This window comes from Corvus brachyrhynchos, unplaced genomic scaffold (assembly GCF_000691975.1).
Source record: "Corvus brachyrhynchos isolate BGI_N302 unplaced genomic scaffold, ASM69197v1 scaffold162, whole genome shotgun sequence".
In the NCBI taxonomy this organism is placed as follows: domain Eukaryota; kingdom Metazoa; phylum Chordata; class Aves; order Passeriformes; family Corvidae; genus Corvus; species Corvus brachyrhynchos.
This window is the reverse complement of record NW_008236696.1, coordinates 5593894-5616786: the sequence shown is the minus strand read 5'-3', so window position 1 is coordinate 5616786 and position 22893 is coordinate 5593894. Positions and strand designations below refer to the sequence as shown.

General features: G+C 47.0%; 1 protein-coding gene across 1 annotated transcript in view; it reads left to right on the top strand.

The window, feature by feature from the left end:
• Window positions 1-22893, top strand: part of DIS3L2 (DIS3 like 3'-5' exoribonuclease 2) — a 184125-nt gene that overhangs the window by 123434 nt on the left and 37798 nt on the right. Inside the window, exon 12 of the mRNA XM_017727008.1 lies at window positions 22640-22719. Within this exon, the coding sequence (XP_017582497.1) occupies window positions 22640-22719 (80 nt within the window). The remainder of the gene's footprint in view (window positions 1-22639; window positions 22720-22893) is intronic.

The following is a 22893-nucleotide window of genomic DNA, read 5'->3' as shown; positions in this document are numbered from 1 at the left end:
CATGCCTCTGCAGAGGTCTGGGAATTCTGCTGGGATTGCAGGGACTCCTGCTGCATTGGACCTTAAGTCTGAGGACCTTATTTGCAACCAGAACCACACATCTCTCATTCTGTGGGGATCCAGCTGTCCCCATAGGCCCCTTCTGGGTTTTTTTCCCTAGAATATGGTTTCCTGTACTGCTTGCCAGCTTCCTAGTTCCAAAAAGCAGCTGAGCTGAGTTTTAAAGGTTTAAAGACTTTGCACCTTCAACAGCTAAGGAGCTTATGAAACTTTGTCCACACAGAGAGAGATTAATGTATTTCTTTGTTTCTCATACAGGGCTGCAGCTTTTAGGTGCAAAGGCAAGAAGTCTTGTATGTGACTAAGAAAAAATGTTCAGGTATTTGCAATATTGTCTTAGGTATTTGCAATATTGTCTTCCCCCCAATTCCTTCTTCCTACACAGGACCATGAAATGCCACCCCTGTGCTGTCCTCTCACAGCTCCTGGTGCACCCAGTCTATAAACTGGAGCAGAGATCTGACCTGGTTTAAAAAGCAGAGTGAGCACAACCCACAGCTTTCCTTTTTTTTTCCTGGCCAGGTTACTTTGAAGCTGGATCACTTCCCCAGCCCACAGCTTTTAGAAACACTAGCCAGAGAATCAGATAGAAACTTGCTTTCAACAAAAACCATCAAGTTTGCAGAAAAGCTCCTTAGCTCCAGCCTGCCTAGAGGAGACGTGCTGATAAATGGTTCTCTTTTTGGCCTCAGCAGTTTAGACATGAATCACGAAGACAGATGCCTACGGGAAGACAGGTTAAAAAGGATTTCTGTGCCTATTTAAAATGAGAATATCCCGGGATGCTGATCTGTCTCTATGACAACTGTCTGTGAGCCAAGCATTTCCTTTTGTTGTGCCGGTGATTCTACCTTTGCCAGCACACTTACACCTGGGTGCTCAAAACATCAGCATTGACCAAAGTTCCTTGTGAGAACAACCCAAAGTGCATTTGCATTGTACCAGTTAATGGCACTGAATTGTTTGCTAGAATAGCTTCTCTCCTTGTTTTCTGCAAAACAGACATTCAGCTTTGCAGGTGTGTGTGAAAAGGGAAGGAAAAAAAGGACAAAAATGACAAAGATGGGAATGTTATTTAAGGGTTGAATTGGTAGTGAAATGGTCTCACTTCTGCTTGCTCCCAGCCTGTGTATCATGCCACTGTCTTGTCATGTCAGCAAGGGTTGCTGGTCCCTGTGGCTCTGTATTGTTCTGAATAACTTAGAGGTAGTAAAAATTGTATTGTTGTAGCTCTGTAGCACACTGGAGACCTATGGTCTTGTCCCATGGCTGCTGAGGATAAGGAAATCAGTGATCTTTGAGAATAGCTTTGTTTGTTTAAGACTGGTGGTACTGCTGAAGTAAGAGAACATTTAATAGAGCTTCAGAAAACATAGGAAAGAAGCACAAAGGTCCCAAACACCAGGCTGTGTGCAGAATGCCAGCTCCAAACCACCCAGGTATATGACATACAGGATTTAGTAACCAGCTCTGTATAGTTTTTGAAGCCCTCAGAACGAAGTCTGCAAACGGCTTTGAGAAGTTGTCTCAAGCCACTCACACATGGAAAGTGAGGAGGAGGAAGGACACTGCATGTGCAGGATGTGACACTGTATGTTGGGAAATGTCATATTTGGTTGTGGCTAATGGGATAGGACAGAAACATGTATTTTTAGGCAGTTGTCCTTGCTAATGCTGTTTAATTGTAAATCTCGAGAACCACAAATTAATTACTCTCATTATTAAAATTTTCCAATATGAGCAACTGCTGGAAATAATTATGGGAAATTGTTTTGTCATATTTCCTGCCTCATATCTGTATAATAAGCATTCAGGTCTTTTATTCTTGCTACATGAAAGTAATAAATATTTCTACCCTGGTTAAACAGTCATTGTGTGCAAAATACAGTTAATTAGTATACAAATGGAAGACTTAGGGTTGGAGGAAGTGTTTAGATGGGACAGCAAAGGACTATAATAGTCCTGTTGCACAGACCTCAGTCTGAGGTGTTTCCTCTAATAGCATGATCTGAATGTATGTCTTAAAATGCTGTTGGGGCAGAAAGGTCATCCTAGCTTGACTACTTTCTTGAGTGATCCTTAGTTTTTCTGTCCAAGGCTGCTGTATGTGCTATCCCTGGACACTGAGTGCGTGGACTGTTCAAGGGAGGAGTAAATGGCTTTGCTGCAGCCCCTGACTGGTGCAGGGCTGCATCTCTTGGTCAGTCTCAAAAAGAAAGGTGTGGTGCTCATTGCATGGCCTGTGACATTGGTACCAAATTAATCTCAAACTTGGTTCCATCACGGTAGGTTGAGGTGTAGGTATCTGGCTGAGTACTTGGCTTTGGCCCAAGAGAAAATCCAAAAGGCCCATCTATAAAAGCCTGAAAACTGCTATGATACCTCCCCAAAGAGGCTGTTACAGCTACAGTGCATGAACATGACAGCAGAGGCAGGGCAGGCAGTATGTACAGAACTGTGAGATAAATGGAAACTCAGACTGACAAGGAACTTTCATTATTCACTTCCTATCACAATTCCACCATTGTCTGCTCCTTCTCTTTGATGTCTGGTTAAAGAGAGATCACAAACCCAGAATGGGGACAGCAGGTGCTATGCAATCATTATGGACAGTTGCTTATACTGTGTGATACATAAGGCAGCTGGGGGAATGTTGGATGTACTTAGAGATAATTTCCTCTGGGGATTTTATTTTGCATAGCCCCAGTTAATACATCAAAACGAGCATCTGAGGCTGCAGCTTCCTCCTGGGCAATACTGCTCTTCCCTGCAGGCATACCCAAAATGCATGTGCAAAGGTGTGTCAGCAAAGTAGGGAGGATTTTCAGCATGTCTTTCCTGCAGTACCACAGAGGAACACGGTGCTTGGCAGGAAAATATGAGACGTCACCACTGTGGTCAGGAGCAGCTATGGCTTAGGTCGGGAAGTTTGCACACACACCGAGGATCCACATGGGATGGAGGTGTTGTGGGATCATGCTGTGGAGGGGATGTGTGTTAGCTGAGCATTTCTCTGCTTGCATGGAGATGTTTGCATTGCCAGGAGGTTTTAAAATATTTTGATTAAATTAGGATTCTGAGTGGAAAACTCTCTGAATTTAGTCTTCTGCCCTGGGATTTTAATGAAGTCTTCCCAGGGGTGTGAGTAGGATTGATGTCCTCGCACATGTCCTGCCGTTCCCCGATCGTTCTTTTAGAGCCGAGCAGCTGTGTCCCAGCAGGAGCAGGTGGTGAAGTGGCCGAGCTGGCTCCGGCAGGAGGGGGGAGTTGGACACTTGGAGCACAGGGCTCGGCTGTGGAGCATTGTGCTGTGAGCCAGTGCAGCCAGATGTCTGGGCAAACACAGCCAGGAAGGAGCTCCCCACACAGTGGTGCTCTGGCATTAATTTACCATCAGTAATGCAAGAGTGGGTTATGACTTTGTTCTTCCTGGAGTAAGTATTCCAGCCACTAGCCCAGATATTCAAGTCCTCCGGTGATGTACAAGTGGTTTTCTTCTAAACAAACACAACTTAACCCTTGAGTTTTATTAAATCTACCACAGACGTGCAAGCTGAGAAACTTCTCTGTAAAAAACAGGCCTTATGCTTTAATTTTGAGATGCTGTTTGATACAGCAGAAGTGTTAGTTGTTCTTTCACCTGCTAGCCTCAGAGCAAGTATGAGAGGGAAGGCCGGCTCCATCCTTCCAGACAATGGGAATGGTATGAAGAGGTGAAGCAGTTGCCCGAGCTCACACAGTGTGTTGGTGCCAGACCTGGCAGGACTTTATCTGATTCCCAACTCAAATCCAGTGCCTTGGGCCAATGCTGACCATTCTCTTCATCTCATGTTTATTACTGACAGCTATTGAATAAGAACCGGTGCTTCTTTGTTTCTGGTGTGTATTGCTGGCCCAGTTAAGGACAGGGGTTTTTCCCTGGTTCCCCAGCAGATACATCTCACAATTCAGAGCAGAGAAGCAAGGAGGGCTGAACTGTGGCCAGCACATCTCTGCAGTGCAGAAGCAATCAGTGTGTTTCACAAGTAGCCTCTCTCCCCATTCTTTTCGGTTCTTGGGCTTTGCCTGTGTGTGCCAGGACCGAGCCGGTGGGCTGCTGTCCCATGGATGACTCTCTTGCCTGGGACAGAGTTGCAGTGGGCAGTACATCATTACACTTCCAAATTGCTTGGCTTTTTCTGTTGATTGTATCCAGTTGGTGATCAGCCACTGTAGAAGGGGGGTGAGCTGGCAGTCATTGCATGCTGACCTGCAAGCAAGGTCGAAGGTGTTTGCAAGCACTCCAAATTTACACAAGAAGTACATATCTCTTGGTTCCCTGGATTAGCTGCTCACAGATGGATCCTGCCCTTGCTTTGTGATAGACAGCCTGGTGTCATCTGCTCATAGGGACCTCAGACAGTGCCAAATAGCATGTCTAGAGGAAAGAGAGGGCATCTGTGTTGGCTTAGTGTGGTGGAATGTGTCCCAAATGTGACACTGATAGCTCAGGTGAACAGAGGATACAGTGCTTGATCCAGCTGAGCAAGCTGCTTGCTGGTATTTTTGAGGTTGGTAGGGAGAGTAGTGGCTTCTGTTTGCTATATTGAAAAAGGTTCAGGATGGAAAAACTGGTTCTTAATGAAGCAGAAACAAACTGGTTTTTCAGTGGCTCTGATAGCAAGACCGATAAAACCCAGGAAAACACGTGTTTGTGTAGAGGTGCATGTGGGGTGAAGGCTGGGAGGAATTCTTATTTTACATTTTCTGCTGAGGAAACAATCCTTGCTCTGAGAGTCTTGCCCTCCACTGGATGATGTTTTTCTTTCCTGGTGATGAACAGACGTCATCAGAAAGTCTCTTGTTGTTCCAGATTCTGTTTATCACGTATTTGAACAAAGACTTGACAAAGGTTTTATTTTCAGGTATTAATTATAGTTGACTGCATGGCTAATCCATCATCCTCTTTAGATGGAGTCACTGGGTGTTGACTGATGTAACTGCAAATGTGATCAATCTGCCATAGGTGAAGATGTAGCTATGAGCTGCTGCTCTTTGTCAGAGCCATTTCAGTTTCACCCAACAGTATATGGAAGAAAGGCTAATTGTATAATGACAAAAGACAACGTTTGGAAGGAGATGAAAGATTCTGACATTACATTTCTGTGATTTGTCATTTCAATTCCAAAGTGAGAAGGGAAAAAATGGCCACAACTCATTTTATCAGGTGTTTCTGGGCATGATGACTCCTTCTGAGTCCTGGGATATTTTCTCTTTTATCATCCGTAGCATATGGATGCTAAGGTACAAAGAAGCTCAGAAAGCACCTGTGGTTTTCATAGCCCTCTGAAATGAGAGTACAGGAGCCTTAGCCAAGATCCCAGCAGCTGAGCTGAGGACAGAGCTGATCTTGCCCCATCTGAGGAAACCAGTGCCTGCTGAAGTCCACTTTCGGGTTTATCTTTAAACATTCCACATACAAGCTCACTTCTTCTAAAATGATATGTCCTGTTAAAGTTTGCAGTGATTCATTTGGAGTACGTTTTGTTGAGCAATCTCTTGGGTTTATTTTGAAAGCAAGTGGCTTTGAATCTGTCTTGAGTAGTCTGGATCATTTATCTCGCCGTTTTCTGCATCTTCATGTGGTAACAGGGAAGCTGTTGAAGCAAACAAACATAATTCAGAGTATGGATTTCCCCTGAATATGGAATTGCGTAAAATGGGAGTGTGAATCATGACATCTCAGATAAGGTTGTTTGTCCACGTTGCACTTGTTTCCATAGTTGGGATTGGAGGAAGACCTCCTCCCTGAGCATGCTCCTTCTTTGTGCAGCTCTGCGTTCACTCGTGGGAGACACATTGCTTCCATCCACATGTATCTTCCTGCTTCCATCTTGAGGCACAAATACCCATCTCTCCCCAAAGATGTGTATTCAGAAGTTATTGCATTGTCAACGCCTTAAACCTGCCAGCACTACTAAACTTTGCCCTCTGAAGGAAACATATTTCTATTTTGAATCTCATCTGATAGCTGGTACCTTGCATTTCTGCTCATTAGTTACCAGCCAAGCTGGCCACAGTCCATTGCCCATCTATGATGGGCTGCCATTAAATTTGTGGTCACTTGAAAACTAAGCAAGAGGCAGTGAGGACGTAGCCTCAAGAGTTTGTTGGGCTCGAGTGGCATGAGGAACTTGAGACATCTGGAAGAAAACAGCCATGCAAAATCCCTGTGGAGGGGTTTTTGTGGGTAATTCCTTTAACTGGGCTTGAAAAGCTTCTTTCTGTCACAGAAATACAGACTAACCAAGCGGTCACTCTTGCTTGGTTTTTTTTGTAAAAAACCAGCCTAGCCTGAATACAACAAAATTTAATTTGTGCCTTCCTTGACAGCTGAAGTAAACCTGCCCTGTCATGGGTTTGATATGTCTGATCCTGCAGAACTGGGGGGCTGCAGAGCTGTTGCTTATTGGGTGTCTCATGGCAATGCTGAAAAATTCACAGTCCCATGAGTCAGCAGGAGGTTTTGCATTAACTTTAGGGTTGTAGTTTCACCTCAATTTCAAGGTCTCTGTTTTAATCTCAAGACTATCCTTGCTTTTCTGAGGAACAAACCCCTTGATCCAGCTAGCACTTTATTTCTGATTAGCATGTTAGAGTAGAACGTGACCCACAATCCTGGGATATAAAATGCTTACATAGCTAAAATGGGATTTGAAAAAATGCAATTTATTAAATGATTTCTCAGTCATTGATGTGTTTAGCAGGTATAGAAGATAAAATGAACTAAAACAGGCTTTGGCATTTCATAAAGTGAGTAATTTTTTCTGTTGCATCATGTATAAACTTTTCCCTTCTCGTGTATGTACGGTTGAAATTACTTTGAGGTTTTGAATTCTCACTTCAGCTCTCTGTTTTTTATTATTTTCAAACATTACTGAAAGTGCATGCTGTGCTCGCATTGCCTTGCTGTTCAGTTGTTTTTTTCTTTAATAAGACAGTGGGCAACATATAGGTGGTTAAATGAGCTGGGGGAGCTGCTGACAAATATCCTTTACCCAGGGGGCCAACCTTGAAACCCTTTTGCAGTGTGGTCATCTCTTTTCAGATTCTCAAGCATTTTTAGAGGTTCCTCGAAATCAGTTTAAAGACCATGAACACAGTGCTGTTGCAACCAGCTGAGATAGCAAACAGGTGTGTCTTTCCTTGAAAGAGTGCAAGAGAGTACTGAACTCTCTGAGATTCTCCATGGTGGAGGAGTGCTATTGCTCAGAATCCCAGGAGTTCTAAGATAAAGACTGGAGCAGACAAGAGCACTGGGAGGTGCCAGACAGAAGTATGGTATCTGAGTTTCCACAGGCCAGGCCCAGCACAGAAGCCAGTTGGTCTCCACATGCCAGGACCAACAAGATGTTGTGCATTCTTCTTGGGATGAAGAAATCCAGCAGACAGAGGTGTGTCAAACCTGCCCTTGTGTGCCCACTTTGCAGGGAGAAATGGATACTCCTCAGGAGTGACCTGGATGACCTTCCTTCTTTAGAGTTCACAGCTGCCGCCTGCAGCTGAGTTCTGCAGGGGACAGAGGACTGGCCCCAACCCCCAAGCAGCTGGGCAAAGTAACATCACCTGGGTGTCATCCCTTCAGGGAAACTGTCTGTAGCTTGCTTTAGAGCCAGCACTGAGGATCAGTGGTTTTGCCACAAGTAGCCTTTGTCATAGTGTTTGCACAGTGATGGGTACAAAACACAGTACAGAGGAGGAAGATTTGCTGAAAAGAGCTTGAATGGCCAAGAAATGGGTGCCACCATAGGCTTTTCTCACTACCCTCATTAATTTTCATTGTGGAAGAGGGAAGGGTTTGGAGAAGGGCTTTTTTGTTTGTCAGAAAAAAAAACCCCCAAACCTTCTTTCATGTACCTGTTGCCCCAAATGTTTTTAGAACTAGTGTGCAGCTGCATGGTCTGCCTTGTCTCATTAGAAACTGGCTTGATCTTCAGTGTTGGCAGATTCCATGAGAGTCTAAGAGATCTATTAGAAGGACCCAAGGTGACTATATGGTATGAGATGGTAGGAATCTCCCAGCTTATTGAATGTCAGCTGTGACAGTGCAATGCCTGGCGTGTGCTGTGTCAAGGCTCTGCAATTATGGCATGCTAGAAATGTAAAACTGGAAAGGGCTTTAGGAGATGATCCTCTCCTTTTCCTGGCAGTAGCAGGAGCTCAGCTGGTAGCAGTCCTGTGCCGTGTTTGTTGCTGCTTTGTCACTGAGCCTTTGTAGCTGCTGGGACCTGTGTAGCCAGAGCAAGTCACTCCTGGGGCTGTCTCCATGACTTTCATCCCCAGCCACGCAGATACAAAGTGTGGGAAAGAAGTTGCCGTTGGGCCTGTCCCTCAAGTGTCCCCGTTTAGTCATTGCCTGGAATTTGAAATGCTGGAAGCCTGCAGAAACCTTGTGAGGAACTCAGCTGAGTGTGCCAAGGTCCTCTGGGGTAGAGTTCAGTCTGAAGGGCTCACCTGATTACAGCAAGGTTGTCATGCAGGGTGACTCACACGAGATTATCTTTGATGTCATGGAGTGTTTCTTCCCGTTACAGTTGACAGGACAGTTGGTCAGAGCATGGTGCTAATGTGTGTTCAATCCTCCTATGGGCCATTCACATAAGAGTTGGACTTGGTGATCCTTATGGGTCCCTTCCAACTCAGAATGTTCTGTGATCCTGTGACAACCCGCTGGCTGCAGTTGTGATGGGGTTTTGCTTGCTGGGGCTGCAGAGCAATGCCGGGGTATGAAATGCCCTCTTGTGCAGTCTGGGCAGCACAGCTGGATGCTCCTATGGCTTGTGGCATTTCCATGGGCAAGTGGCACAGCTGAGCCCACCAATACAAAGTGTGGGAAAGAAGTTGCCGTTGGGCCTGTCCCTCAAGTGTCCCCGTTTAGTCATTGCCTGGAATTTGAAATGCTGGAAGCCTGCAGAAACCTTGTGAGGAACTCAGCTGAGTGTGCCAAGGTCCTCTGGGGTAGAGTTCAGTCTGAAGGGCTCACCTGATTACAGCAAGGTTGTCATGCAGGGTGACTCACACGAGATTATCTTTGATGTCATGGAGTGTTTCTTCCCGTTACAGTTGACAGGACAGTTGGTCAGAGCATGGTGCTAATGTGTGTTCAATCCTCCTATGGGCCATTCACATAAGAGTTGGACTTGGTGATCCTTATGGGTCCCTTCCAACTCAGAATGTTCTGTGATCCTGTGACAACCCGCTGGCTGCAGTTGTGATGGGGTTTTGCTTGCTGGGGCTGCAGAGCAATGCCGGGGTATGAAATGCCCTCTTGTGCAGTCTGGGCAGCACAGCTGGATGCTCCTATGGCTTGTGGCATTTCCATGGGCAAGTGGCACAGCTGAGCCCACCAGTGTGGGCAAAGCCTAGCAGGGACCTTTACTCTTCAGTTTTAAGTGTGGTTTTCAGCTTTAGGTTGGGTTTATGGAAAGCAGCGTGAGGTTTGGTTTACAGAAGGAAAAAAAATAGTCTTTTCAAAAAGCAATTTGTTGCTGCTTTCTGTGAGAAAGGCTTCCAAACGGACTCGGTCAGTTCTGCAGTACGATCAACAGGACTGGAAAAAAATACCAAGTGAAGTAACACGGTGGCTGTGGTAAACATGAACTGGGGCCTTGGAAGCAGCTAATGGCATACCGCAAAAGAGTCTCCTTTCACCCACCACGGACGGTGCCAGCAGCAAGCACTGCCAGCGCTGGCGTCTAGCAGAGGAAAGCATCATTTGGCTCCCTTTTGGATTTCATTACTCTTCCTGCACTCCCTCCTGCTCACAGTAAAAGCCTTTCCAGTTGTAAAGAAGTGAATTAACTGCCTTCGTGTCAGTGATGGATGAGGCGCTTTCTCCCCCTTCAAAGAGAGGAGCTGTGCCGGTGAATGCGGGATGGCGGAGTTGAAAAGTCCAAGCGGAACAGGAGAGCCCGTGTGGTGACCCAGCTGTCAGGCAGGACACCCTGGGGACTGCTCCCACCGGTGCCCTGTGAGTGGGGAACAAAAACCACTCTCGGCACGCTCACCCGGCCTCAAGGCTCTTTTTTTTTGTGTGTGTCCTGCTTTCAATGGACTTGGGCACATCCCTGAACACACAGCAGCCGTTTGTGCGGGTTCAGGGAGCCTCAAAGGCTTTCACAGGGAGCTGCTCCAGGCTGCACAAAGCAGGGTTACCGTGCTGGTACTTGGGAGATCTCCTTTCAGGCGTCCATGGCTAATCATATTAAAGGTGACCTCGTGGGCAGCACTCTCCATTGTTGCCATATGTTTTGTCCAGTGCTTGAGTGATGTTGTGCATTGGAATGTATTCATGCATCGCCTAATTTAATCACCAGGCTTAATCCCCTCTCCTGTTCTACACCCTTAGAATTTACTGGCTCCTTTCTAGCCTCCTCTGCATTGTCTGGGTCTCCTTCACAAGCTAATACCGATGCCTGGAGATATTATTATTTATTTATTTACTTTCAGAAAGTATTTAAAAATATAATCTCAAGCATAAGCCCAGCAACTTCTCCAAAGGCAGAGCGAGCACAGTGGATGTTCTAGCAGGCTGATCCTTCTTCTCTGTGATCTTTTCCTTCCAGCTTTTCCATAGAGAAATTAGGGATTAGGCTCATGGGTTTAAAAAAAAGTAAAAATACTACGAATGGAAAAATGACTGAGAAAGCAGTGCGTCTCCTTTTAATATTGTTGGAATAAATAATTTTAAGAACTTGACTGTCTCTATAAAATATGGTATTGGTTTCTGCCTTTAAAACTTACTGCTTTGGTATGGACAACTCCTAATCCAGAGCTGACTGGACAAAATTAACCCAACAAAGACCCAAGTCCATCAAGCTGGGAAACCGGAAAGCCTGATTTATGCAAGACTACTGCAAAACGCAGAGAGCTCTGCAAGAGCTGCTGTGCTCCACAGCAGACAGGCATTTCTAGGGAGCTGGGCTTTGCAGAATGTCTTTTAAGGATAATTTCTAAAGATTTTGGTAAGATTTCCCTGCTCCAGCTGATGCTGCCTTGTGGAGGGGTATGTTAAAAACAGGAATTTGAGATTCAGTTCTGTTGTGACTTGCTTTAGGAGTGGATGGGAGCAGTCCTGGCAAGGGAAGGCTGTGATGAGGTCTTAAGATGATACAGGATCAGGTTGCTTGTATGCTGAACTCCCAGGGGCAGGAAACCTTATGCTTGCTGAGGCAGATTGTTGAATAAACAACCTCATGCTTTGGTTCAGCTCTTAGATTCTCCTGCTCCACATACAGCGTGCTGGTACCCATAGCTCTAAACAGGGGGATATATCCTGGATGTCTTTGAAACCTTAAACATAGATCGTACCTGAATTAGAGCTTTGAGTTTCCCTCTATGTGTGGGTGTGCACATGCACACATGAGATCCCTGCAGCCAAGTTCTCACACATGAGCTTGCTGATCTTCTCTGACTGTGTGCTATGTTTTGGGCTTGATGGGAGGAAGGAGGGGTGACGTAAAAGATTGCAGATTTGTGGCTGGTTTTAAAAATAGTTTTAAAATATTATGTATCTTCATTTTAAAGAAATACAATACTGCTTGGAAACCACAGCTGCTGAACATAAACCATGTCGAGCCCCTTACATATGTTTAGTCACAGTGCGGAACAGAGGGTTGTAACAGCCTGCTGTGCATTAGTGCTGGAAGAAGATTCCCTGATCCCACCTCCACACTCCAACCCAGGGATCCACAGCAGCGTCATGGGCTCTGACATCAATTTGGCCCTACAAAAATGCTATAGAACTTACACCTTTTCAATGTGAACCTTGCCAGAGCCCTTTCTGAAGTGCCTACATGCAGAAATTGCTTCTCTGCTGAAACGCAGCTGTGTTGGAGCCAGAGGACAGCTGGCCATGGGTTAGCTGGAGGGCAGGGTGGCTGTCCTGCTGCCAGGGTGTCTGTGCTCTCTGGGCCAAGTCTCCTGGCCACTGTCCACTCCTGCTTCCTTCTTTTCCTGTGACAGAGGAGCCTGGAGTCGCTAGGAAAATGTGAGTGGGAGCAGTTTGCTGCCAGAAGAATTCAACTGCACCAGTCCCTTCCCCAGGGAGCCTGGCAGTTGTGCTAACAGCAGCAGCTTTTGCTGTCCATGGGAATGGTCAGGGATGTCTTTGGAAAGCTTTGGGTCTCCTACTCATGCACTGAGCAACTGTGCTTCGACGTGCCATGGGATTTTGGTGAAGTCAGGGAAAGTCACACAGCCGACCTGGGCCCAGGGAGGAGGGAGCCAGTACTGCCATGGTGGGATGTGGAGTGGTGTTTTATGGCATGCAGCATTCAGAGAAGATGCTCTGCAGCAGGTGACGGGCTGAGTGTGTACAGCAGGAGATGTCTTCCCATCCCCATGCTGTAACAGTATCGGGGGAAAAGGTTTGGCCAAGGACATGGCGCAGCTGCCTGCAGTCCTGGCAGGTTGTAACAAGCTGCAAGAAAGTCCAGGTTGTCCCCAGAGACTAAGCAAAGCTTGAGTCAGCAGCACTAGGCCTGGACTTCAGGACTGCCAGGTATTTCACAGCAGCACCCCAAGGGATGGGGAGAATGGTGTGTCTGTCAAACTGAGATCAGCATGGTGTGATCAGGATATTCTGCTCTTCATAGTCCCAGTTTAATGGGTTGCAGATATAACTAAACCTAGAAATACTGTTGTGATCTCTCTTGTTACCTGGCAGAGCTCTTACCGTGTCAGCACAGGGGCTGTTCATATTTTAATGGGTTTATCTCTTGTATGGAGGGTATTACAAGCTTTCATCTGTCTTCCAGTGCGACTCTACGGAAATCCCTCCGGGCATGAGGCAGTACCTGGGTGCTGAATTAATCTAGGCTGCTGGATTCTCACAGCTCCATTAGTGGCTTAGCAGGGGAAGCAGTTTGCATTAACAAACTTAAGAAAATAGGATTTGCTGTGTTTGATCTGCCCTCAGTTCGTTGTATCCTCCCAATAGCAGTGATAAAGACTGGACACATTACAGGAAGGCACAAAATAGTCATAGGGAAAACACAAAATAGGCTGATTTGTAAAATGTGTATCAGCATCCTCCAGGGCTTGTGGGGTGAGGGAAAGTTGTTCTATAGTCAGGTGGAGTAAAAGACACCAAACCTTTCTTCCTCCTGCCACATCCCCAGACACACCTGCACCCACGGCTCTTACCTTGGCTTTCCCTGTGACTTGAGCCATTTGAAGACAGCACAGTGTCACATCCTCCTCCAGGTCACCACTGCCATCTGCTCTGTTGCTGGTCTGAGGCTGGGGCAGCTCTCAGAGACCATGTGGTGCTTTGGAAGGGCTGTTTGTCCCCTTGCTTTTCATCCAGTGTTGCTGGTGTTCTTGATCTGTTTCCCCTTAAAGAAACTGCCTGTGGGGCACCACCATGTTTCCCTTGTGGTCCTGTGTGCCTCAGCAGAGCTGTGCATCCATCAAGGGCTGGATCTGACCTCTCTTTGGGAGCTGCTGACTTCTGCAATGCTGTTCTCTACGGACCATGGGCTCTCACAAAATAGCAGGGCCAAGCATGAAGTTAAACTACAGGCTGCTTAAACCAGGGGTCAGTAAGTTAAGACCTGTTTTCAGGCATGGCTGTCAGGTGTCTGAAATAATAGCAGTTGGGAATAATAACCTGTTACCTTGTAGTACTCCCTAATCAGCATACCAAGCAGCGAGTTTAGAGAGGGTTTCTACTTGGTTGTGTCACTTTTCATCTAAAGCAAATGTGGAACACACCAATTGCTTTTCTTTCAAGCTCTCACATACCATTTTGGGACAGAAATGCCATCGGGATCCCTTTGTGATCAGGCTTTGTTGTTCTCTGTCAGATCAAGGTGCCATACATACAGACTTCATACCACCCAACCTATGACAAAGCTAGTGTTCGTCCCACAGACCCCTCAGCTCCTGGCTGTGACTGACCAATGGGTTACAGGTGCCATGGCTGCTCAAAAATGCCCTTTCTTTGGTTGCTGGCGTTGGTCAGCTTAGGGGGAGTTTTATGTCAGCTGTACCCCCAAAGTTCCTCTCCTTGTTAATGGTGAGAAATATTTCCTTTTTTTCATGTGGTTACTTTAACTCACTTGGTTGGTCTATTTGCTCCCAGATTTTCAGAGCAAGGGATTTATTTCCTGCTCTGCTAGCCCCTGGTGATGAGCCAGAGATTCTGAGATGCAGGATCTGTGTCAGTCCTGGGTGTCAGTGGGTGCTGCTGGTGTCATTCTCTCCTTCTCCACACTCTGCACCAACTGCAGGTGCCTATGGCCTTTGGAACTGTAGTGTCAGCAGCTCCATTTCCCATCTCTCTTCTCATGTAGCAGACCCTGGTCTTGCCTGTTCCTGTTCACACTAGTTAGAGGTCCCTGTGCTGCTCCCTGGCCCCCGACTGTTGGCCTCTGATCTCTCCTAGGGAATTTTAATCCTCTGATAAGTACATGAGATCTGAGTGCTGCCCTCCAGCCACCAAGTTCTTCATGGACAGGGAAACTTCACTTGCCATCAACTCTTAATTGTTTGAGAAGGGGCAGTCTTACCTCCCCAGGAATCTCTGGGGTTGTTTCAAATTCCTGATTGTAATCTACCTTCTTACTAGAGTCTTGATCATCCTCTCCCAAATTCCTGTTTTCCCAAGTGAATTTCCATATCTCTCAGGTAAAGAAGAGACCGTTGGGGCTGGGCAGGATGAAATTCCTCCCCTGTTAACTGTTTCCTGCTAAGCCTGTAGTCGTCATCAGTTTTCAAAATGCAAGATTTTTCTGCAGCCCAAAGTCTCATGTCTCTATTGAGGCTGGCAAAGCCCAGCTTGTGAGGGTTTTGTTACTGCACAGGGTGAAATGAGCGAAACCATCTTTTGTCAGAGCATGGATGGGACGGAGAGACATGCAAGAGCTGGGAGTGCTTTAAAGGGAGTCTGGGAGACAAGCTCTGAGTAACAGAAAATAAAACAGCCAAGCAGTGAAACTTGGCATGTGTCTTGTTAGTGTCACAGTTTTTTATGTGGCATTTCCTAGGGATGTTTTGCTTCTATTTTCAAGTTGGTGTGTGTGTGTAGAAAATACTTCTAACTTCACTGACAGTTCCCTAGTGGTCTAGGGCATGCGGTGCAGTGTCACAATTTGTTAGCTTCTGAAGAGGGTATTTTTAATCCACAAATTTAAACTCTTTGCAGTTGTATAATCTGTGTTTTAGTTCTGTGGTTTCCTAATTGTGCATCTAGAGAATGAGCTCATCCAGTTTATGAAACGAACGGAAGTATTCAGCTCTACTTTCTAAATAAATCTGGATCCATTTCTTTGTGGATTGCTTCCGAAACCTCCGATGCAGGCAAGTGTGAATGCTTAAAAATAAACTCATTTACAGTTTATATTTTTGCCAAGTGGTGAAAGTTGTCTCGTGCCCTGTCTTTCCAGAAAGGCTCTTCAGCTTTGACTTGCGGCTGTGAAATAAAAGCCAAGGGTGGGATGCCAGCTTGCCATTTTGGTGACAGCATCTGCCTGTCTTTGCAGAGGATCCAGCCACACTTCTTCCTGGTTTTGCTGTGCTGCCCGACCACCCACAGCAGAGGTTTTGGGGGCCACTAGTCATCAACAGGGCAGCCCTCTTTTGTGCCAGGGAATATGTGCTGGTGACGTCACTTCTGTGACAGGGAGACCCCCTCACTGCATCCCAGGGCTGATGTTTGGAGAGCAAGAGCTGTTGCAGCCTGTGGGATAATTTAGTAATAGCTTATTGTGGCTTTGGGTCCTGGGCTGGGAACCTTTGGGTTTCCAGATTAATTTAAGGGAGAAGAGCTGTCTTCTCTCTTCCATCTTCCATGTCTGGAATTCACTGGCTTTCCCCATGTTTTATGCAGCTGTATGATGCAGGCAGCAGCTAATTAAATGATAGGATTTTAAAATAAAAGTAAGCAGAGGAATTCAGACCAGAGTAACACCCCAGATGAGTTTCAGCTCCTTCTCCTAGGCTAGATTGGGGTTTGATTTGACATTGTTTTTAGCCACATGCATAGATCTTGTAGCCTGTTAGCAGAGACAGTTTGCTGGCTAATGTGCTGAGGGCATGGGGCATCAGGGACAGCTTTAGGGAGCCTCCTAGAGAATTTAAATCTTCACCTGGAAATTGTGCTCTTAGGGATGGGGAGAAGGAGCCTCACTGAAGAGGCAATAGGTGTGATTGTACCAGTTTAGGAGCAATTCATGGCTTCCAACCAGTAGCAACAGCAGTCCCATAATCAGGTGCTGAGATTGGCCAAACATTTGCTGTCTACAAAGCCAAAAGGAAAGGACTGCTCCAACCCAGTGTGAGAGGTGACTCGTTGAGCTGGTAGCAAGTTTCCTTGTCTTTCCTCTTTTTTCCACTGTAGGACTTTTGGTTTGTCCTTTATTACCCCCATCCTGTCCTTACCACATGTTCTTCATCCACTACCCAGGGTCTTTCTCCAGCAATTTTGAGCTGCAGCACAAATAGAAAAGCTCATGGAAGAAGTGCTTTGGTCTCTAGAGCAGTTTCTTTAAGTGAAAACACAGCTGTGAGGTTAGCAGCCTGTGCTTCTGTAAGGGCTCATCCAGCCAGCACAGCCAGCACTGCTGCAGTCCTTCCAGCACGCAGGAATTGGGAAATCCATTGTGAACAAGATTGAGTTTGATGGCCTGCGTGGAGGCAGATGGATGTATTTTTAAGGGATGAGGTGCCAGAAAACTCTGTGATTACGTTACTGGAGCATGGCTCATTTTTTGTGGTTTTAAAAGTGAGTGTCAGGACTTCAGGACTATTTCTTTTTCGGGTCAAAACCGAAGTTTGGGCGAGGCATAAAAACCTGCTTGATGACTAAGTTTATTCTTAAAAAGCTTTCTAGAGCCTGCTGGAGAGGGGAGCCTTTATTCCAACAGGGAGCAGATACCAGTCTTTTTGGACTTCCATGCAAGTGGGGTTAAAACTGAACAAGTGCCCAGGGTGAAAAAGAAGCCCTGCCTTTCAGGAGACTGTTTTCAGTGTGATCTTTAGATCCAGTTCCCTGTTTTTTGTCTTGGAGGCTCGTATTCTGCCTCGCCTCCTTGCCCTGGGTGAACTCTTTCTGCTTGAATAACCCCCACATCAGTGGAATTGCCTTGACCGATTCCAACTGAGGCTGCCCTTACATTGCCCTACAACTGGGACAGCTCAAATCTGTGACCTGGTTCCTCGGCTGAACCGATAATACCTCTCTGACACAGTGCATGTGTAGAGAAAACTTTTCATCTCATGACGAAGGTTTGCTGCTCAGAGCCAAGGCTGGGAACAGAGGATCCAAGCCAAGCCATTTACTCAAGGGGCATGCAGAATTTGCCCAATCAGGTCAATATAGGGACTGGCAGCTTTTCAGCAGCCAGAAGAGTGCTCCTCATGCTCTCTCCTTGTTGGAGCTACCAGGCTTTATCACATGACCGAGCCCCTGACTGCTGCAGATCTAAAACATTCTTTAAAATGAGGATGGCTGCTGGCTGCACTGAAGCCCAGGCAAGTCTGGAGGTCCATGACAATGTGAAGCATTGTTCTCTCTTTCTGAAAATCTGGTTTTTAGCCTTGGTGGAAGAAGCCCCAAAATGTAGGGAGCTTCCCCAACATCCCCACCAAGGCCTCTCTGCCTGAGCAGGGCACGGGGTCCCCAGAGGGCTCAGGCAGCACAGAGCTGTCAGTGCACTGAGGGGCAGCTGCTGCTTCTGCTTCTCTGGTGTCTCATGTTCGTGCACTGGTTTAGTGTCTGCTCACCTCTGCTGAGGGTGGGGTGGGAGCTTTGGGTGCAGATGAAGTGTGTCAGTGTCTGACAGATGGGGAAACAAGGAGCATCCCACTGTCAGCCAACTGCATCCTCTGCTGGATTTAAGGATGTAGGAATAGAGCAGGAGTATGTCACTAATCCAAAGAGCGGAGTAATTGTACAAACAAGTGTTACGTGCACACAGTCCTCAGTGCTGTGGGCTCAGGAGATGGCTGTTCTTGAGGTGGCTTTCCTCAAGGAGGTAGCATTACCTTCACCTTGAGCTTGCAGTACGTGCCACCAAACCTCACCAAGGATCTGTGAGTGCTTCTGTGTGCTGTGAGTACATTCTCTTGCTCCATTGACCAGTCACAGGATAGTGTGCTCACACCTGCTTGGTGCCTTAAATGAGGTACTCCCATCCATGGAGTCAACAGCATCCTGCCCATCAAGCAACCTGCCCCAGTCCCTTTGAATTTCAGTGCTCTGCTCCTCTTCTGTTCAGGCGTATTGCAGTTGTGTCTGGTGACGAGTGAGCCTATCCATCACTGTATCCAAAGAGATCCAAATTACTCCTTTTGACAGCTCTTATTCACACACCTCCCTGTGCCTCTGACATCTCAATTATTGATGGGGCTCTCCTGGTAGGCAGCACTCTGTTCTCAGCATGGCTGCGTTCCAGCTCCCGTTCCCATTGAGTTCATGCACACACCATGCCGAATGCTTCTTTATGTGCAGAGCCATTGAAGTGGAAAGGGATCTTTATTAGCTTGTGAGCTCCAGGGCTACACAACCAAAGGGGGCAGTGCAAGCCAAATCACACCGCAGTTCAGCGCTGGGAAATTTTCTCTCCCCCTCCTCTCCCAGGGAAGCCCAGCAGTGTCTTGAAATTATTTCATATGTTTAATGGCAAAGATCCCTTGAGCTGATGAACCCCCCTTGTGATGGGAGTCACTCTGCGCTTGCATTTCTCTAAGAGAGTTTGGTCCCTCATTGCCCCTGCAGGCATAAAATGCAGTATTTTGGGGAGCAGTGCCTTTTCCTGTGCTGTGGTATTAGTTTGTTTACTGGCTTTACAGCAAGCTCCTTCTGACAAGGAACACTGACACACACAAAAAGGAGCTTCAAAGCAGCAATGTGGTGTTGGAGCAGTGTTGTCAAATTGCTGAAGAGTTAAAGCTCTGCCAGAGGGGTGATTGCAAAAGGCTGCTTGTTTTGTAGGGCTTTGTGTATGCAGGAGGATGTATGCAGGATGTCTCGTGACATTGCTGCAGCAGAAGTCAGATAAAAGAATGATGAAGTGGTTGATCAGCTCCTGACATCTGTCCCAGCCTTGCCCTGCAGCCTTCTGTAATTCAGAAGTAACCAGAGGTTTTGTGTGTAGTGAATGAAGGCAAAAGGAAAGGGCATCTACTGGAGAAGATAGGACCGGAGAGAAGCAGCGCTGTAGGGGTGCAGAGAGCTGGGAAAAGACACTTGAGTTCTGTTCTTGGAAGTTGGTGCCACCAGCCACTTCATAGCTTCAGCATGAGAGGAAAAATCTGTGCTGACATTCCAAAACACTGAGCTGCTGGGAAGCATGAGTACCTCTGCAGTGAGCAGGGCTGTGCAGAAGTGACAGTGTCTGGTCAGTGGAGCTCTCCTGAGGCTCCAGCGGCAGAGAGGACCCAACTGCAAGATGTCGAGTGGGTATGGATGACCTTGTTAAGCTTAGTAGGAAGCTTACAGTCTCTGCATTCCCAGTGTGCTTCCTGCACAGCGAGTCCTTCCCTAGCTGCCTTACCTGCTCTCTTTCCACCCCCGTGATGGGTTTTGCCTGAGGGTTTTGTGCTCCCTGCAGAGGCCAAATGCCACCAAACAAGCAAAGGCAGCCAGATCATTGCGGTGGCTGCACAGTCAGAGCTTGACTGTTCATTCGGGGTCTGTAAGGACTCCTGGTGACAAGCACAGGTCCCCTCTTCCCCCTCCTGGCTGACCATGACAGGTGCATCAGCAGGGCAGATCTGCAGAAGAGCATGGGTTGTGAATCAGTGACAGCATGGCTGCCTCGAGCTTTGGTTGCTGGGACAGACCTTTAGTTACACATCTCTCTATGTGACAGCCTGACCCTGACCTTTCTCTGAGTGTGGTCCTCTTGTCACTGGGGGTGATGGCAACATCCTCTTGCCTGACAGCATTGACCCAGATGGTCAAGCCATGTATAGTCCCCCTTATCCAGGCCTTTCTGGCACTGGTGGATGATGCAGACATGGCTGAGCCTGCCAAGCAGGGTGTGTTTTATTTGTCTGGAATACCATGAGCAGACAAAGAAAGATTAAAATAACAGAAAGTTGAAAACCCATTATCTTTGGGAACTGTGATCTTTCCTTTTTGGGTTGGCAGGTTCCATGGGACCTCATCCCCCCAGATAGTGGAAAGGTCACCTTCCCATACCTGACTGCCCCAAGGCTTTCCCTGGCAGCCTGTCCAAACAAGGCTGTTTTCCTTCCCAGCCTTTTGCCTTCCTTCCTTCCTTCCTTTCTTCCCTCCCCCTGGACTTGTGTCCTTACACAGAGGTGGCTCCACCCTCAAGCTGTGCTGGGGATGCAGAGCCCAGGTGAGCTATAACCAGAGATGCTCAGTTAGTGCAACCCCAAAGTCTGCACAGCTGAGAGCTGCAAACAAGAGGTTCAGGCACTCCTGAGTTTGTCCTGATCAAAATTATTGTTGAAAGTCGCCAAAGCCACAATTTTGTCAAATTTTGCACTTTCTTTTGTGCTTCGTCTCCACTGATTCTGTGGTGCGGTGCCTTTTCCACAAAGAAAAGGATCTGGTGGATCTGTGTCTGAGATAACTGCTGTCCCTTTGGCCTCAGAGGTGCTTCCTGATATTCTAGCAGTAAAGCTTTGGAAAACCTGGCCCAGAAAAAATGGCTTTAAGCAGTTCCCAGTTCTTCCTTCAGTTCCCCAAACCAGGGCAGCTCACATGGAAGTACTCTGCTTATGGAGCACATATGGCCAGCAAGGTGATCCCTTGTCTCCCTTGGGGAGGTTCCTTTGTTTGTTGCTGACCTCCTGCTCCCATGGGGTAGCTGCCAAGTGCCATCATAGCATCTGGAGAGGCCAGATCCACAGCCAGGCTTCATGGATCTTGGCCAGAAGAAGCATCCCCAGCCAGCCCTGTTAGTCCTGCCATGGGCAGGTCTCCAGAGTGGATCTGAGTGATCTGCTAAGCTGGTGCAAGGTCAAGGCTTGCAGGAAGGGGAGCTGTGGAGAGTGTTAAGAGGTCACTGTCCTGACAGTGGTATGAACTGTGATCTGTGTACTGTGGACACTCATGTTATGTGGTGTTGCATGAGCTTGTGTTTCAGAATGGCTTACACTGCTAGGAGTGTAGAAGTCAAGGGAGCTCAGCTGAATTTGGCCTCACTCTAGTACTTGGTTATTAACTCAATATTCAAGATGGTGAATTTTTCAATGATTTCATGGCATGCAGTTTTAGTTGGGTCAGTGAGAGCACAGTGTATGACTTTGCTACTCTTTACAGAAGGGAAAATCAGTGCATCATCTAGTGATTCAGCATGCAGGGTTTCTTTACAGCCTATGGGAGAAAGATGTTTTAATTCTGTGTTCGTTCCTGAATAAGTCATTAATTTAAGCTAGCAATTTTCTTGGAGCCCAGAGGAGAGGAGTCTGTGATCAAACACAGTGGCTCAACACTGCTCTCTCCTCCTTTCCTTGTTCAGAAAGGTTGGGCTCATCATAACAAACCTCCTTTGACTTTTAGCCCTTGTGGTGATCTTTCCAGACCATTTCAAGAGTCCTGCACAATCCAGCACTGGCAACAGCCCTGCTGATAGTAATCTCTGTGACCCCAAAAAAGTGCATGAAGACTGGCAGCTACCTCCTCTAAAGGATGCTGCCCTTCTTACCCAGCCTACTGGCCCCTGGTCAGGGTCTGCAGCTCTTTTGCTGAGCCCAGGGGCTACACCTCATGGCTGTGAGAGCTGGTGAGACACTGACCTGGGGGCCAGCAGCCTCCCCCAGGGTAATGAGGGGCTGCTTGGATGTGTAGGGCTGTTGCAGAACTCAGTTCTGTGCTGTTTTCTAGGCCGTTTAGTGTATAAAATCACTGAAGACATTTTCAGCAAAAAAGTCTCCCTACAGAACCATTCTGCTGCTTGTTGAAAGAGGATTAATTTTTCCCCCTTAAATAAAACGAGCCGTGTTTGAAATCTGAAAACCCTTGCCGAATGCCTTCTTGGAGCTGCAACGAAAGCAGCTTCCAGGTCCCATCATAGCCTGCTGCCGGAGGCGGATCCAAACTGCAAACCCTTCTAACAGCTCTTTAATAACTCTGCACAGAAGGAAAAATCTGTCACCTTTCCCTCTGTGGTTTCTCCTCTGTTCTAATGCACTGGAGGAATGAGATGGAACCGGGAAAGTTTTCAGAGAAAGACTCGTGGGAACTACAGCTGCCGATGGAGAAACTCATTTCTTTAGTGTCTGAGGGGAACCGCAATCGCTTTGGTGAGGGGTGGTGTGTGTGGGTGGGTTTGGAGGGGTGAGCTGTTACGACCCGTGCATTTCAGAGGAACCACGAACACTTTATAGTAACAAACGGTGGAAAAAGCAAGAGGTTTCTGCAACGCATGTGACTTTTCCCTGAGGTTTGGAACCCCACAGTATGTTCCAGGCCATGGTGTTTGCGTGTCAGCCTTGGTGAGTTAAGCTTTCTCCCACAAGCCTCGCTTGAAGTTGCTGTAATGACTGAAAGCCTAAAATGTTGCTTTTTTTTTTCTCTCTCTCTCTTTTCATTGTCCCACACCCCTTCTCCTCTGTGCAGATGAAGCTCTCGTTTACCTTGGACCAGGAGAGTGGGATGCCTCAGGGCTGTTATATTTATCAGTACCGGGACAGCAACAAGTAAGTGTTGTGGAAGATTACACACAGCAAACGAAGCAAACAGGGGAAGGTGCAGTGAAAGGAGACTGCCCTGCCTTCTGGCAAAGGGATCACAACTGCTTGTACCACTTAAAAGTAGATTAAATAAGGCCTCAGGCTTGACCTGAAACTGGGAACAGCTCCTGTAAAGGCTAG